Raw genomic sequence first — 17,905 nt, forward strand, 5'->3', positions numbered from 1 at the left:
CTACCTTTACTTGTGTAACTATTAAGCTTTATGAATCTTTAGACAGCTAGTTAAATCTATTCTCTTGCTGTTGAATACTGGCTTGGTAGATATTTACTGTAGGTAAATATTTGGTTTGTCTTAGTGTTTATAGTATAATTATCAACCTTTTCAATGTTTAAGGGAAGTTCATTATTAATTCATAGGGTATGTCAATATCCAGTTTGTCTTTGATGCTCTTATTAATGCTGATTTTTATTATTACAGGGGTAGCTCAGTTCATGAACTTTTGTTTTTCTATGATTTTGGAAAAGATGGCCACGTTTGTGTTTATGTGGGAAAAATGGCCATGGTTGTGTTTGTCACCTAATGCAGATTTTACAAACAAAACCAAATTTTTGCAAACCTAATTGTTTGCAAACAAACATTGTCAATGAACTAAGGTCCCTCTGTAATTGGTCATGCTGGAGGCTCCCCTCTTAAATAAAGAAAGGTGTTTGGATCCTGAGACAAGCAAAGGCCAGTAGTTATCCACATCCAGAGAGCACTGACGAAAGCAGATGTTAAGTATGGAAGTCTCCATACTAGCAACAAAACTTTCCACTGAAATCAAGCTGCAAGCTTGCATAAAAAACACATCTAGAAACATGAGAAGACAAGGCAACAGAATGCCTCCAAAGGCTCCCAGCTCCCCCAAAGTTGATGCCTGGGACATTAAAGGAGAGGAAATCAAAAGCTACCAGCCAAATTATTCAAAAGAATAAAATGAGATAACAAAACATATCAATAAGGCTCTTGGAGAGCTCCATGAACATATAACTAAGCAGATAATAGGCCTAATTTGAAAAAGTGATCAGCGATATATAGAAGGCACTAATGAAAAGCTAGCTGAGCTAAACAAAATGATACAAAGCATTAATGACCAGTATAGAAAAGAACTGAAGTTCATAGAAAAGATGCCAGACAGAAACAAAAAAGATTAAAAAATATGTTGAAAATATGGACAACAGAAGTAAACAATTTAAAGACTAGGAAACAGAGCCTCTGTCTCTCTGCCCTCAGGCCTTCCTTAGTCCCTCTGCCTAAACCATCACTTGCTGACTCAGGAATTTAGAAGGTTTGTAGGGCTCACTGCACTCAACAACCCCTGGAGGAGGTTGTTGGTGGCTCCTATGTGGGTCTCTACTGGAGGACATGGACTATGCACAGGACACCTGTGGGCATCACACTGCCACTGTTTGGGGAAGCAGTGGGTGAGTATTTCTGAGTCAGATTGGTCTCTTATCTCCCCAGGGTGCCACCACTCGCAGGCAATGCTTGTTGGCACAGCCACTGAAAATGGTGGGCTTGTTTTTAAACTGTGCCTGGTATCCTCTCATATACGATTCACTGCTTTTCAGTTTCTCTGACGTTGCTGTTTCTCTCCTGGTGGGGAGGGTAGAAGGATTGGGAACTTATTCCATCATCCTGGCTGTCCTTGAAATGCCAGATTTCTCCCTCAGGGAGCTCGAACTTTTCCCAAAGGGTTGTGTACACCAGATCCAGGGGTTGGGGTAACACGGTCCAGCAGTCCACCTGCCTTTTCTAAACCCCTCTGATGCGAGATTTTGATTCAGGGAGCCTCTTTCTCGTTGCTTTCCTGTGTCTGGCTCTCTCTACCACCCCGGGCAGTGGACGAATCAGTGCTGCTTCCCTCTCACTACCAAAATGACTGAAACGAAGGCACGGTAGGATTTACTAATCTCAAATGAAACTCTCCTAATATTGTTTCAGTGCAACACTGTCAGAGACACTATAGTTTATTTTGGTCTGTAAGGTTATGACAGTATTAGTTTTTGTCACTGTGCTATTTAAAAATAAAAATAATTCTAAAAGAGTCTTGAATATCAGAATAAAAAGATTAATAGTATTTTTATGTTAACATAATATGTGCATTCAGAATACAGAACCAAAGCTTAAAAATTCTTAATAGGCTCATACAAGATAACTGAAAAATTTAAGAGAATTACATAAATAGAGTATTTACGTTAGAAAAAGAGGCTCTGATTTGAATTCAATCCATATCTAGTAAGAATTATGTATGATAGTACTCGGTTCCCCACATCGGGATGGAGGGACTTTGCGACGCAACCCTACACACAGCTACAGCTGCCCTTGTTACCATTTTCTCCAGCATTGCAGCGCCAAGTGTTACGCCTGACCGGGAAGGCAGCCAGTAAACATTTGTCCAGCGTTGAGCGAATGGTAAGCACTGGAACTGTACTGCGCTCCACACTAGTGAATTCCCTAACTTTACCCCCACCCTAGTTTCCCAAGTTTCGAAGCACATAAATGTTAATATGACTCAGTATTTTAACTTGAGGTGAGACACTAGAAAAAATAAAAACAAAAGCAGAAGAAGTCTTGTTTATCAAGCAAGTATGATACTACATGAGCACGCCCTATTTTAGGGCTCAAAAATATTAAATTTGTTGTGCCAATAGCAAGCGTAGGGGTGGGGGGACACGCTCGCCTGTTGACAGGGCTTTTGTGGATGTCACACTCCAGCCCCCTTAAGTCAAACTGCCCCTCTCCTCCAGAGAGGCCCAGGCGAGCGCGGCGCGGCGCCGGCGGCAACGCCCGGCCCCGGCGCGAGGCCCCTCCCGGCGCGTGCTCACAGCGCCACCCACGCAGCCGGCCGCGCGCGGGTCCAGAGGCTGGGGCCCCGCGACCTGGGCAGTCCCGCCCTGGGCTCTTTCATAACAAACCCCGCCCGGGGGCAGCTCCCGCCGCTGAGGTACTGCACACGAGAGGTCGCAGGAGGCTGCCCGACTGGAGCCTCAGGCGAGCCACAAGCAAGAGAAGCGAGAGACAGGCACGCGGCTCAGAAGGTTCTGGAAGGCACGATGCTCTGGGGGCTGACCCAGGTCGCACTGCGCATGCTCCGAGCTTGCCCGGCTCGTGTGCTTTTGGAGCTACCAGTTGGTGGCCCTGCCCAACCCTCCAGGCACGGTGCCCCGCCTTGGCTTCCAGGACAACAGGTGTGCCGTCCACTCAGGTGAGGGACAGCTGCAGCCACTCTCGGGGACGCTGTGAGCTTTCTTGCAGAGTGTCCTGTGCTTGTATTGGAGCCTTATTACGTGGGAAAGCCTGCAGGGGCCGACATACCCAGGGCAAGTGGATGGTGTGGCAAGAAGGATGCAGACCCATGGGAGCCTTTGGGTCAGAGCCCCACGGGCCTGTGGGACTTGTCCCTACCCGGTTTTTCAGTCTTCCCCATCATAGAAACGATGCGGTGGAAAACCGCTGCGTTCTTGAGCGCTGGAGAGCAGTGCTTGCTTTGTATCCAGTGTGGGTCAGCTTATTACTTACCGAATGCCTACTGAGTGCTTTGTCAGGGTTAGTGGGACATAAAGGAGTCCATCCCCCAGGTCCAGGCCTGACTTTAAGATAGGAAGAAAGGTGAATTTGCAAGGCAGAATGTAACGAACAGAAATTAGCACCGACAGACTGACTCTTAATAATCTTGGAGGTCAAGGTTCACAGTCAGAAAAAGCTTCCTAGAAGATGCAGAGTGTGAATCAGACTTTGAAATATGGAATGCTTTCCGTTAGGAGAAGTTGCAAAAATCAAAAAGAGGAGGGAAAGAGAATATGAAAACTCAATCTTGCCATACTTGAGGTTTATATTGGAGAGTGCTGAGCAATCTCAAACAGTCTTAAGTGAGCAGGAGGGCCTTTGGCTTCACTTTCAGATAGGGCCTCCAACTGGATTTCCTCTCCAATTGAGTCACAGAAATACCTCTTCATCTTAGAATAAAAGACATCATAGGATTTACGTCGACTTATTACACTTCACGGTTGTTGTTTTTCTGTGGTTAATAAGTTTTAATAAATCTTGTAATTAATTTGTAAGATAATTGCATTGCATTGTGTATTACACATAAACTTTGAAAATATACTGAGTTTCTCCATATTTGATTTTTATGTACCAGAAGTATGAAGAAAAAGAGAAGTCCCAAATTTTTTTGACCTCCAGGAACAGGTCTATCATTTAGGACTTAGTCTCTAAAGCAGTGGGTGATTTCATTTTGATGCCTTTGAAAGACATATATAAATGCACAGATGAGAAAATACTTGTCAGGTCCCTTTATTCTGGATTTTGGTTTTGGAAAATAAGCTCACAGTTAACTAAAAGATATTAATTTTCAAACATGTCATGTAATGGAATACCTAAAGTCATGATTTTTATTTTATAGAATGCTATGAACTACTCCTGTATAGCAATTAAGTGACTTTTTAAAAAAAATTCTACTTTTTCCCATATCCTACTACCAATAAAGGATAGCTGGTGCTTATATTTAATAAACTGTTATTTTGACAAAAATGTTATCTAGTGCCTTATTTATCATAAATTTGAGTGAGATTAATTTGTTGGCATAATAACCTAATTCAAATCAGAGAAGTCTAGAGGAGCATGATTTAAGAAACACTTAAAAGAGAGTTTGGAAATAACTTGCTTCAAACTATGTGAGAACAAATTAACTGAGATAAGGATAAAATTGGATTTTGGACTTCTAAAGAAGGAAAGGACATTGACACACTGTGAAATATTTCCAACTGATAATAGGAAAAAAGAGAAGGAAGTAAAAAGCTATGTCCACTGTGGAAAGGGTATATAAAAGTGTACCTTAACAGTACAATTGTCTTACATGTTTTATATGTTCTTTGGCCTGTTAGTCTGGTTTTCAATCTGTGTATATGATAATTAACTTTATAAGTTCTTATAAAGTAAATAAATGAATCTGATGCTGCGGAAATAAGAGGGGAGAGGGAGTGAGAGAAGAGAACTGAAATGTGTTATGTTATATGTACTGTACAAATCCCCTACAGTTAATGTAATCATTATATACTACAAACATGTACTAATAAAAATTTTTAAAAACCAATATAGTTCCAACAAAAGCTGGGAGAAACATAAAGTGAAAATAAATTTCTGATTAGCTCAAGTTAACCAAAGAAATATTACTAGATAATACAATATGCATTTGGGGCCATTGCATATCATAGAGATTTTTCTCTAATTTTGTTCTGCTAGCACTCCTGAAACCAAATTGCATGTGACAAAAGCAATCAAGGTGATTAAAAAATGTGCTGGAAGGAAGTCTGTGCTGATTCTTGGAGGACATTTCTATGAGGTAGGTAGCTGTGGGATCTTGCATAGTCTTGTGCTTCCAGAATTGATTCAGAAACTTGTGTTGCAGCCAGGCGTGGTGGCCCATGCCTGTAATCTCAGCACTCGGGAGGCTGAGACAAGAGGATCATTGAAAGTTCAAGGCCAGCCTGGGGTTACATAGTAAGTTGAAAGCTAGCCTGAGTTGCATAGTGAGATCCTGTCTCAAAACAAACAAACAAAAAATTAAAAAAGAAAGAAATTTGTATGGCAACCTACCCTCTGCAAATGTATCTGGGCAATTTCACGGACCTGACATTATATAGCCTTTATATTGAATGATAGTCTGCTGCAAGGGTCCTTGCAGAGCAAAAAAGAAAAAAAGAAAAAAAAGAATATGGGAAGAGAAATCAATCTTATAGATTCTTTTTAGCCTATACTGACCAGATCTATTTTTATTAGGTCTAATGTTTTCTACATTTTGTAAATTTATTAAAATTTCAAAGTAGGCAATAGCTGCATATTTTTATGTTATTCTGAGCAAATTGTTCTTTAGATTTTTATTGAAATGATGTTTTATTGGATTTTGTTGTAAAATTACAGAAACTGGCTTCAGTCCCAAAGACTTATGATTGATAGTGTACTTCAAGCACACTTATCCCATAGTTCTTGCCACTTTCTGAAGCAGTTCTGAAAGTCCTCTTTCATGTTGGTACAGGCATGATTAAAACTATAGTGAATGTTTGTCTGATGTGGTAGTCCATGCCTGTAAAGCTCGGCGGGAGGTTGAGGCAGGATGATCCCTGTGAGTTCAAGGCCACTCTGTGCTACATAGTGAGAGTCTCAATTATGTATGAGAAACACACACACACACACACACACACACACACACACACACACAAATACAGTGAATGCTATTGCTAAGTGCCATCCAAAACAAAGGCAGGCTTGTAAAAATATTACAGTGTGTTCTCATCCATCTTATTTACCAGATTTGGTATTACATGACTTCTTCTCTTCCCTAAAGTCAAAATGACCGTGAAAGGGAAATGTTTTGAATATATTCCAGATATCAAGGCAGCCAGCATAATGCAACTAAAGACAAAGAAAGGACTTCCAGAACCGCTTCACAAAGTGGCAAGAATGATGGGATATGGGTGCTCAAATTTGGGGGGGGGTAGACATTATGAGGAGGATAAATAGCAGTATGTCTTTTATGTAATAATTTTTTAAAATTTAAAAATTTTATACATTCACTATATTTTTTTCAATCACAGTTCATATACAAATAAATACAATAAAGATATGCCACGCACAGGAACCTCATAACCTAAATGAATGTAAATGTTATATGTCATAAACATGAGATAAGATTAATAATATCAGCAAGAACCAAAATGGGGGAAGGGGGTTTAGAGGAGGAAGGAGGGAAGCAGGAAGGAAGGGACTTAAAAAAGAATCAAGCTATATTATGTACCTACTCCCCAAGGTGTACTCAAACATGTACTAATTTTTTAAAAAGACAACAAAACTATGATATTACTTGGAAATGTCCTTATATAAACTGATTTTTGAAATAAAAATTGTATTCATTTTCCAAAAAACCTTACCACATAAATGATGATAATGTTCTCTTCCTTTTCAAAATTATGCCACTTACTTTTGTATATCTTATTACATTAACCGGAATTTCTATTATATAGTAAAAGTGAGCAAATACTAAATATTAACAACTAAAAATGATAAAATATTTCTGCTTTATTCTTAGTTGAATCAGTAATTTTTAACACTAGAGTATTATCTCAAGTATTATAATAGTCTTTCAGCAACATATGTCATTCTTCTCTATTTAGAAAGTGGAAAAGAAAAATCCATCATGAAAAAGATTTCAAAGAGAAGAGAAGATATTTTTAAAAGGGTAAAATATTAATGGAGTTTATAGGGATTTTTAATGTATGTTTCTTAGAGCAGTTTATCAAAAGGTATGTTTTTCTGAAGACAATTTATATCTACATTTCATTGCTTTTGTGCTCTCTGAAAAACATTCTGATTCTTAAACAAGCAAACAACTTGCACAAAATTTAGGCATAACATTACTGGATAGAATTAGCTTAATGGAGGTCATTAAAGTCATCCCTTGCTTCTTTGCAGGCAAATGAGAATTCATCTTATAATTTTATCTACTCAAGGGCTTAGGCTTTACAATATCCTTTGGTAAATAATTTCAATTATCTAGCAACACTTTCTGTCAATAACTTTTTTCTGACAAACAATGGAACAGAAATATCTTTTCACATTTTTTCTTTTTCAAATCTTAGGAAAAAGTAAACAATTTATTACAATTCTTTATAAAATTATGAGCTAGTATTTGAGCCCTTAATCTCCTCAAAATAATTTTTACTTGTTTGTTTTTTTCAATTTTTAAACATTTTATTTATTTGACAAATAAAAATATGTTTCTGTGATATACCTAAATTGAGGAATAAGTAAATTAAGGAATGGCTAAATTGAGCTAATAAATATGTATATTACCTTACATATTTATCACTCCTTTGAGGTGAGAATGTTTTTGAATCCACTTTCTTAGCAAGTCTCAAAAATAAACACATTGTTACTAGCTGTTATCACCTTGCTGCACATTTCTTGAACTTTGATAGGAGGAACTTTTCCTCCTTTGATCAATATTTTCCTGACCTATCTCCAATACTCTCTAATCCAACTCCTAGCACCAACCCCCTCTAGCCTCCAGTAACCACCACTTTACTTTATTTCAATGAGTTCAGCTTTTTAAGATTTCACCTATAAGTAAAATCATACAGTAGCTGTCTTTTTGTGCCTGGTTTATTTCGCTTAACATAATATCCTCACTTAACATAATATCCTCAACCTTCTTAGGTATCTTTCTGAAAGAGTTAAAGCCATCATATTACAGTGACACATGCATACCCATGTTCATGGCAGCACAATTTATAGTAGCTTAATCTTGGAAACAGCCTGTATACCCAACAATAAATGAATGGATAAAAAATATGAGATGTTTATTCACAGTGGAGTACTACTCTTCCATAAAGAAGGATAAACTTGAGGCATTGGTATATAAATGGATGCATCTTGAGACCATAATATTAAGTGAAATAAATCAGACACATAAATTTAAATTTTATCTTGTATAAGAAACCCATAGTATAAATAAAGAGCAAAATGAAAGATAGATAATAGGAAGTAGGGAGATCTCTCTTCCTACTTATGCCAAGCAGAACAAGAACTGGAAGGAGAGGAGGGAGGAGAGTAAGAGGGGATGGAAAAATGAATTAAAGAACAAGTAGAAATAGATCTTTTGTAAATGGGAATGGGACCAAGAGTTTGAAGGAGCAGGGAAGAATGGGAGTGATATGAGATGAAAAAGAAAAGAACTACGATGTGTTATGTACATGTAACAACTCCCGATGATAAAGGTAATCATTATGTACTGCAAACATGTGGTAATAAAAAAAGAGAAAAAAACACTATAATGTTCTTAAGGTTTATTTGTGTTGTCACAAATGACAGACTTTTTTCTTGTTAAAGGCTAAGTAGTACCCATATCTTGGTTATTTTGAACAATGCTGCAATAAACACGGGAATGCAAGTATTTCTGAGATTCTGATTTCTTTTCCCTTATATGTGTATCCAGGCATAGAATTATTAAATTATATGTATGCTCTATTTTTAATTTTTAAATCAAACTCATATTCCTTCGCATTATGACTGTACTACTTTAGGTTCCCAATAGTGTGCAAAGATTCTCTTTTCTCTATATTCTCTCCAATATTTGTTCTATGTTTTTGGTTATTCAAATTGGGGTAAAATAATATATAATTGTGTTTTTGATTTACATTTTTCTGATGATTAGTTATATTGTGGTTTGGGTTTTTTTGGGGGGGGTGTTTTGTCTTTTCTTGTCTTTTCTTTTTTTCTTTTCTTTTCTTTTTCAGTACTGGGGCTTCAACTGAGTTTTCACACTAAACTACATCCCCACCCCACTATTGTTTTTTATTTTGAGACAAGGTCTTGCTTGCTGCAAGCCAGCATGGCTCTCAGTGGTCCCAGAGAAAATATAGATGAGACAAAAGCTGAGGTCGGGTGAAGTGACCTCTTTCCAGATGGGAAAAGAGAACTGGACAGTCACTGTAGGGGTGTTTATTTATACTTTTGCAAAGTTAGTATCATGAGATGCAGGGTTGCATAGGAACTAATGACTGGAATTGTGTCAGGCAAGATGTTTTTCTCAGGACCAAAGTATTTCCAGCTTCAGCCACTCCCTACACTTGGTAGCTCACACAGTCAGTACTCTAAGTAGCAGTTTTCCTACCTCACCTTCTCAAGTGTTGGGATTACAGGTGAGTGCCACTGCACCCAGCAGCATTTTTTCATTTATTTGTTGGGCATTTATATGTCTTCTGTTGAGAAATAATTGCTCACATCATTTGCCATGCTAAAAAATTTTTTTTTCATACTATTGAATTTTTTTAGTTCCTTAAGTATTTTGGACTTTTAACTTCTTATCAACTGTATGTTTTGCAAACAATTTCTCTAATTCTGTAGGTTGTGTTTCTTCACTTTGTTGATTGCTTCCTTTGCTACAGAAAAGGTTTTTAGTGTGATATAACCTCACTTGTCTATTTCTGGTTCTGTTGTCTGTGCTTTTGCATTCACATCTAGAAAATCATCATCCAGGTCAATGTCATAGAACTTTTCTTTTACATTTTTGTATAGTAATTTCACATTTTACATCTTACACTTAATCTATTTTAAGTTAACTTTTGTATGTGATATACCATGCTATGCTGTGATATGATATGATATGTCTAATTTCATTCTCATGTGATATGATATGTATAATTTCATTTTCATTATCTAGTTGTGCCAACACTATTTATGGAAGAGATTGTCCTTTCCCCATTGTGTATATTTGGTAAATCTGTTAAAAATGAATTAATGTCAAATATGTGGATTTATTTTGGGGCTCCTATTCTGTTCCATTGATCTATGTGTCAATTTTTATGATGCTAACCTGTTGTTTTGATTATTATGGCTTTGTAGTATATTTTGAAGTCAGCGTGTGATGCTTCTATTTCTCTCTCTCTCTCTCTCTCTTTTTTTTTTTTTGCCTAAGATTGCTTTGGTCTGCAGGGTCTTTTGTAAGCAAATTACAATAAAAATTATAAAGTACTTTATAAGGATCCTGAGTATACTAAATAACTTAATTCTAAATGTAAAATAATCCTAATAATGTTGTATACTTGGTTCTACATATGAATTCTATAATTCACATGTTAAATAAGCCATAGGCAAAGATAGGGATGAATGATACTCCTATTTGGACTGTCAATAGTATAAAGACCCATTATAGGTAATCTGGTATAAGATATTAAATTAGAATTACTAGGAGGCCAATAGAAATATGGTTTTAATGCTCAAGAGAACAGTGAAGGCTGGAAATAGATTTGAAGAACCGTGAAAGTACATGCACTCTCCAAAACCTTTAAATGTGCCTACTTTTAGTCTATAGGAAAAAAGCATGACCATTGAAGAATATAAGGAAGAAGATATTTAAGAATACAGGGGAAAGATATGGAAAGTTTTCTAAGGATGCTCAACATTGTAAGACCGTACAAGATAATCAAGTAATAGCTAACACTGGTATAACACTGAGTTTTCAAAGGATTTTCATACATATCTGACCTCATTTGACTCTACTAGGTGATGAATAAGTAGGTGATACATGAATACAAAGAATTAATCTTTGGATTTTTTACCATTAATAGATCCTTTCTGATATTACAGACAGGAATTCCTTAATTTAAAAAATCTACCATGTGTAAAGACAAAATTCACAAATTAATAAAAAGTTAAAATTTAAAAAAACAAGAAACTATGAATTGGCATTTTGAAAGAAATTATGGTCAGTAAGCTGATGAACACATGAAAAGATGTTCAATGGTAAAATGAAGATGCAAGTTAACCTGCTTTTCTATTTTGACAGATGTCAGAAAGGACAGACAACATTGCAGTAGAAGAAATTATAGGCGAGCATCTTTCAAAAGGTTTTCAATAAGTATACCACACGTTATTTTTGGTTTTTATTTTTAAAACATACAAGTGATTACTCTTCTGATAGAGATTCAGCCAAGAATACAACTTTCTAAAGGAATATAAGGTAGACATAAGGAAATCCATAGAAAAATCAATGCATATAGTAAAAGTAAGTTCCATATTCTCCATTTTTCTCTTTCTGCAAACATGGAGAATCCAGTAGTGTTTGAAACAGCCTGTAGATATAGAAGTTGCTTCAAGAATGTCCAAATGTTGGGGAGAAAAATACTGGTTGAACTCTGCTTTGTTTATCCAGGAAATATTAATTGAGCACCTTTTATGTGCTGACTGCCATTCTCAGACTGAGAGTACAATATAAATAAACTAATTTGTAATTTTTAAGTTGTACCAAGGAATGCTATACTTAAGCTCATAAAAATTTTCATTACCTGTTATGATTTAGATCTATGCTTATCCCCTCCTTTTCCACCAGTGTAACCTTTCAGGACTGAAAAGTAAGGAGAGGAAAAAGCAAAATACAAAGCAAACTGACCATGAGATCCTATAGTTTTTTTTACTGCCCTCAGGGCTTCCCTCTTTCTTATTTCAACCAGTGGATCATACAGGGGTTAAGCAAAAAATAACACATTGTTTAGAGCACACAACAACTGAGGCCTTCTTTATACCTTACAGGACTGTTTCATTTCTTCTAAGAACTGGTCAAAGTAGGGGTCAGATTATTACACTGATTGTATAAAATGAATATTAAGTAGCTAAAACAGGTACTCAGAGAAAGACTGTGACCAATAACTGCAGAAAGAGCAAAAGGTGAAAAAGTCACAAAAAGAGCCAGAAACCACCGTAGATTTAAGTATTTCAGGTAACAAGAGGATTCTAAGCTCTCATGGGGAAATGCCCTGGTTTTTGGAATTGTAATGATGCTTAGAAATGTGTGCAGTTAAGATGTCAAGTAAGTAGTTTTGCTGTTACTGTTGTTTAACTATAAGAAAGTACTGTGAACTCTACATTATGTTGGTTCCCTTATTTAGATGGAGAAGAAAATCAAAGCATAGTAGAGACACTAAGAGGCAAAGTAAGAGAAAAACTAAGAAATGCTAAGGTAATTGTTTTTTAAGAGTTCTTCTTTTCAAATTTACCACTTTAAATGAAAAAATATAGAATAATAAACTTGTTATTTTCAAAAAAGAACTGAAATAGTCATGAGTGACATATGTATAAGCATAGCCCTGGGATGAGGGGGCAGGAAGATCTCAAGTTCAAGCCCAGCCTGGACAGTTTAGGAACTTGGCAAGACCTTGTCTCAAAGGGCTGAGCGTAAAGGCCTTGGGTTCAATTCCCAGTACCAGAAAAGAATTTGAAATTTAGTTGTCTTTTCCATTGTCTGATTTTTTTTTTCAATATGAGGAGTGATTCCGAGGCTCATACATGCTAGACAAGTGCTATACCTCTGAGACACATCCCCAACCCAAAGTTCAATCTTAATTTAGCTCCTTAATTCCAGAAAGCTTCAACTTCTTTGCTGCTCTTTCCCCTCGTTTCATGACATCCCTATATTGTAAAGCCTAAAACCCAAAAAAGATAAGTGAGTGGGTCATATCAATTATGTATGAAATCTTGTGAAAACACATATGTACACACATATAGATACATACTTTTAAAAAGAAAAACTCTCAGAAGTCTTGATTTTTGTAACAAAAGATTTATGAGCACAACTATGCTTATTTTTATAAACATTTATTTATTTTGTACTTCAAGTTGAGAGGAAAAGTCTTCAACTCAGCTGTTCATTGATATTAATATACATCAAGAGTCTGAGATAAATAACTTTTTTTAAAAAGAAAACTTTTTTTTTCTTTTTTTTTTTTTTGGTTTTTTTGAGACAGGGTTTTGCTATGTAGCTCAGGCTGGCCTTGAACTCACTATGTAGCCCAGGCCTGCCTCAAACTCCTGGAAATCCTCCTGCTTCAGCCTCCCAAGTGCTGGGATTACAGATGTACACCACCATGTCTGGCTAAGAAAAGCTTTTTAGAACAGCTTTGTTCACAGAAAAAAATCACTCACTTTAAGGGTATGATCCAATAACTTTTACTTAATTTATAGAATTATGCAATCAACACCAGAGTCCTGCTCTGGGCTTATCATGCTCGTTTGCAATCACTCTCTATTCCTAGTTGGTATTACTTTTTATCCTAAAATAGTATAATAAGATATTGTTAAAAGATAAATTTAAACATAGTAAAATTTTAAAGGACTTGTTTGAGTGGGTAAGCACTCTGTCACCAAGCTGTATCTCTACCGCAGTAACTTTTAAAGTTAATAGGATGACTAAATCACAGCTACAAACAGGCTATAAGGTAAACTTGTATAATTCACAGATGTTGAATTTCCTTATTCCTAGTAACTATGAGTTTTACTTTTTATTTTAGAATTGTTTCACTATAAACTGCTCTTAAAACACTTCACTTTAATATATACATGTGAGAAAGATGTCATGTAATTTTCATTACAAAGATCCACTTTCCTCAACACGGAAAAAATAAAGTCTTATTTATCAGCAAGGTTATAGCAATTATACACCATGTTTAAGATATTTAATTACCCATAATTCCACCAAGGATTATGAGATGAAACGGTACTTGTGTCTGTATGTGAAAACTTGTATGCATGAGAATACTTGAAAATAGGCAGAGAGAAAAAGTCTGACCTGAGCCAGTATTTTGTTCAAACTGTAAGGTGATATTCCTAATTCTCAGATTAAAGTGAGGAAATAATTTGGGAAGGTGGAGATTTTGGCTTTTCTTTATTCTGTTTTATGTTGCAGTTACCAAAACATTAAAAGAATTTTAAAAATCTCGCAAACTAAACAGACTCAAAGCTAAATATAACTTGATAAAAATAACTTGGAGCTCCTCTTCCTTTCTTAAAATAATAGTTTACCATATTACAGGAAAGTATTTCTTCACTTATAAGAAGAATGTTCATTTCAACACTAAACACTGATTTACTGTTATTTAACCCCCAGACTGAAGTCTTATTGGATGAAGGTCTCTCATTTTTCGTTCTGAGCGGTGAAGAAGGCTCAACATTGGGCCAGTCATCAGAGCAGGTTGGATTTGTTCCTTTCTCTCTTGCATCCTCACTCTGACGAAAACAACTCTTTATTAGAGGCATGGAATGCAATAATTGATGGGAGATTAAATTTTTATTATGCCTTCCTCTCCTCTTTGACTTCAGGAGTTGTTCATAATAATACCTTACATATACTGAGCACATATTGAACGCCAATGATATACTAAATTTTCAAAATGAACTGAACCATTTAAATCTTTAAAACAACCTTGGGAACCGGGCATTATTGTCTTTTTCCTAAAGGTGAGGAAACTGAGGTACAGATGGTTGAGCATTGATAGAGCTGGGGAGTAGAGGTGGAAGCCTGTGTATTCTTTTTTTCCCCTATCATTCCTCCAAGTGTCCACGTTGTTCTCCATGATCTCTACTATCCCTTATAGTTTCTCCAGTCTTCACCCTCCAAGGCCAATCCTACACCCTCTGATTGCTATCAGTTCTTTCCACCGTTTTGGTCCCCTGTTGCTCTATGCTTGCCCTTTCCTCAGGTATGAGTTGGTTACACTCATCTTTCTCCATCCCCTCCTGACTTATCTCGTTAGCTTTCCTTTCTTCTCCTGTTCTTACAACTTTTTCCAGTTCCTCTGTCTTTCAAATCTTTTCACAGGCTTTTTGTTTGTTTTAGCTTTTTGAAGCAGGGTCTTGTAGTCTAGGGTGGCCATGGACTCACCAGGCTGGCCTAAAACTCATACCGACCCTCCCTCCTCAGCCTCCCAAGTGCTGGGACTAAAGGGATGAACCACCATGCTCAGCTGTCTTCAGTTTTTTAAGGGCCCTGCCACTTCGAGCCATCTCTTCCCAGTTGTCCCACCTAGTACCTTCTGGCACTTCTCGGTCATTCCACATCCCTCGAGTCCTCCTTTCAGTTCCTTCTAAGCACCCCACGTGCCCTCCTGTTTACTTTCCAGTCTTTACCACTTCCTTTCTTTGTATTCTTTGCTCTATTTTTCATTCCTTTTTTGTTTTTGCACAATAAACACTTTATCTTTTAAAATGTTGACCAAATGGTACAAAAACAATGCAGAAAACAATGAGAAAGAAAATAAAAATCATCCTACTACCCCGAGATAGCCACTATTATAATTTTTTATACCTCACTCTGTGCTTATGCCCATAAATGCACACACATAGTTTTATATAAACAGAATCACTAGTAAATAGTGGTTCCATTTTTCCAGTTGCTGAGCCAAACCAGATGTTATCCTTAGATCCTCTTTTACTTGGGTGCCTTGTTCATAACAAAGCTGTTATTTACTGTTGGCCTCACAGCTGATTTACATGCCACGCAGTAGTCAGTGTGGTCCTGTTGAAATCTAGGACAAACAATTCTTTTGCTTACATCTTTTAATGGTTTCCTGCCTCACTTAAAATGTATGCTAAAGTCCTTACATGACCCGGCCCCATCAGTACCACCCTCGATTCATTTCATTTCTTCTACTTTGCCCTTTCGCACACCTACCTCCAATCACACTGGCTTTCTTCTGTTCCTCACGGCATTCTTTTGCTTTGGTGTCTTTGAACCTATTTATCTGTCTAGAACAATGGTGGTGAACCTATGGCACGCATGCCTCAGCAGGCTGTTTGCTATCATTAAAAACTCCAAAAAGTTTGCCATCACTGGCCTAGAAAATCCTTTCCTTATCCTCATGCTCTACCCCTCACTACCTTTGGTACCTTTGGGTCTCTATTCAAATGACACATTATTAAAGATATTGTATCTGATGGTTGTTCCTAAAATCATAGCACACAGCTCACTCAGTCCAGCATTTTCTCTTGCTTTATTTTTCTTCATAATACTTATCACTACATAATGCTTTGTCTATTTATTCATCTTATTTCCAGAGTATATTAGACACTCAATGAATATTGGAATATCAAAAAATGCTTATCAAACATCCCTGTGTTCTTAAACTCCAAGTTAACTGACCTCCCACCATCCCAGAGTATGGACTAAGGAATTAACTTTTCTTGTCGAACAAGAGAAGTCCTGTCCTTGATCCTCCCACCCAGCAGAGTACGCCAGGGATAGGTACAGTAGCTGTGGCCACTTTTTCCTCTCATAGGGCAAGCACAAAATAAATTAGGTCATTGGGATTGAGGGAGTGGCAAACAGACTATTTGGGCGTGAGACATTCCAGGGTTAGATATTTGGAGATGTCTGGAAAAGCTATCTGCCTGGTGAGGTTGGGGCCTAGAGGAAAGTAGTCTCCACATTACAAGGAGGAAAAGCACTTATTTTATTGGAGGCTGAATTTGATTGTGGCCTCTTCCTGCTGAGAGGTAGGGGATGCTTGGCTCCAAGTATCTCTTCGAGGGAACCCTGATCTAGGTCCAGAGTTGGCTTCCAATGGTTCTTTTTGTCACACCATGGTTTAGCAAGCATGTTCTTGTGAGAGGGAATAGGGGTAGTAATTGTCTGTTGCACTCAATACTCATTTAGAGGCATCTACACTTTTATCTTCTGAATTGTTCCCTGTCCCTGCACAGGTACTGCTGTGCTACATATTTTTTTTTTTTTTTTTTTTTTTTTTTTTTTTTTTTTTTTTTTGGTTTTGGTTTTTCTCCGGTACCGGGAATCGAACTCACGACCTTGCGCTTGCCAGGCAGGCGCTTTTGCCGCTGAGCTAAAGCCCCAGTCCCTGCTGTGCTACATATTGCGTGGTGAAGACCAAGGAGGCGATCTGGGATAGCAGATGGACTTAAGCTAAATAAGAAAAAGTTGGACATAGAGGTCTTATATTGGTCAATGTCACAGATTGTCTGGGCTTAAAAATAAGGGCACATTGGTTAGACATCATAAAAGACACCTGTAGGGACGTACATCAGAGTCTGGGTACAGTTTCAGAGATTACCATTTGGGCAGACTGTGGCTCTGAAGGCAGGTTGAAAGCCCTGGTCCACACACTAGAAGTGCTGTACGGGAAGTTTAGTATGGCATGTCTAGCCGGGACACGGATCATCAGTAACTCTGTTAGTGGAATCCTCAAAGAGATAGACTGTGTGCACATGTGCCAAATCTTGCTCCTACATGTTGGTGACATACCTTCTTTGAAATGTAAATAACACCATAAAGATTTATGTATATAAGATATTTTCTTGGGTTTATGAAAGAAGTAAGCAGGCATGATGATACAATGACTTGATATGAACATAGGTGATGTTTACACCATTTTTAGGATTTTGTCATAGTTAGTGAAGACCGTGCAAGGTTTTCTACTCAAATAATCTAGTGATTAATTCTTTCTATTTTATTTTTTACCTTAACTTAATTTTTGAGAATTAAACTTTTAGCTACACTCTCTCATTCAGTATGTGTAGATTTCAAATGATATAAGTCACACAAGTAAATTAATGCTTTTATGTTTGTGAAAAGACTCCTGATCATGATATAAAAATATGTATTTTTATTGTTTAGTACTACACCTTTTTCCATATCTATATTTCAGAATTTCACTATAATGACTCAGCCATAGCCTTATTTGTTGAATATTTTCTGCTTTTGGCTTTTAAATTCCTTCTAGAAAACAGCATACCTATTTCATATTATTTCAGG

General features: G+C 37.0%; 1 protein-coding gene across 9 annotated transcripts in view; it reads left to right on the top strand.

The window, feature by feature from the left end:
- Positions 1-335: 335 nt before the first annotated feature.
- The window catches only part of Cc2d2b (coiled-coil and C2 domain containing 2B), a 101,880-nt gene continuing 84,310 nt past the window's right edge, over positions 336-17,905 (top strand). For 5 of the 9 annotated variants that reach the window (XM_013506214.1, XM_013506216.1, XM_013506218.1 and 2 more), the window contains exons 1-5: positions 336-3,016; positions 5,056-5,155; positions 11,156-11,216; positions 12,255-12,325; positions 14,249-14,332. In XM_013506214.1, coding sequence (XP_013361668.1) covers positions 2,865-3,016; positions 5,056-5,155; positions 11,156-11,216; positions 12,255-12,325; positions 14,249-14,332 — 468 coding nt within the window. In that variant the 5' untranslated portion in view covers positions 336-2,864. Of the gene's footprint in view, positions 3,017-5,055; positions 5,156-7,025; positions 7,049-11,155; positions 11,217-12,254; positions 12,326-14,248; positions 14,333-17,905 lie in introns of those variants that run through there. The other 4 variants (XM_013506215.1, XM_013506219.1, XM_013506217.1 and 1 more) reach the window with 4 other exon arrangements.

This window comes from Chinchilla lanigera, unplaced genomic scaffold (assembly GCF_000276665.1).
Source record: "Chinchilla lanigera isolate Chin_1 unplaced genomic scaffold, ChiLan1.0 scaffold00106, whole genome shotgun sequence".
NCBI classification, from domain to species: Eukaryota; Metazoa; Chordata; class Mammalia; order Rodentia; family Chinchillidae; genus Chinchilla; species Chinchilla lanigera.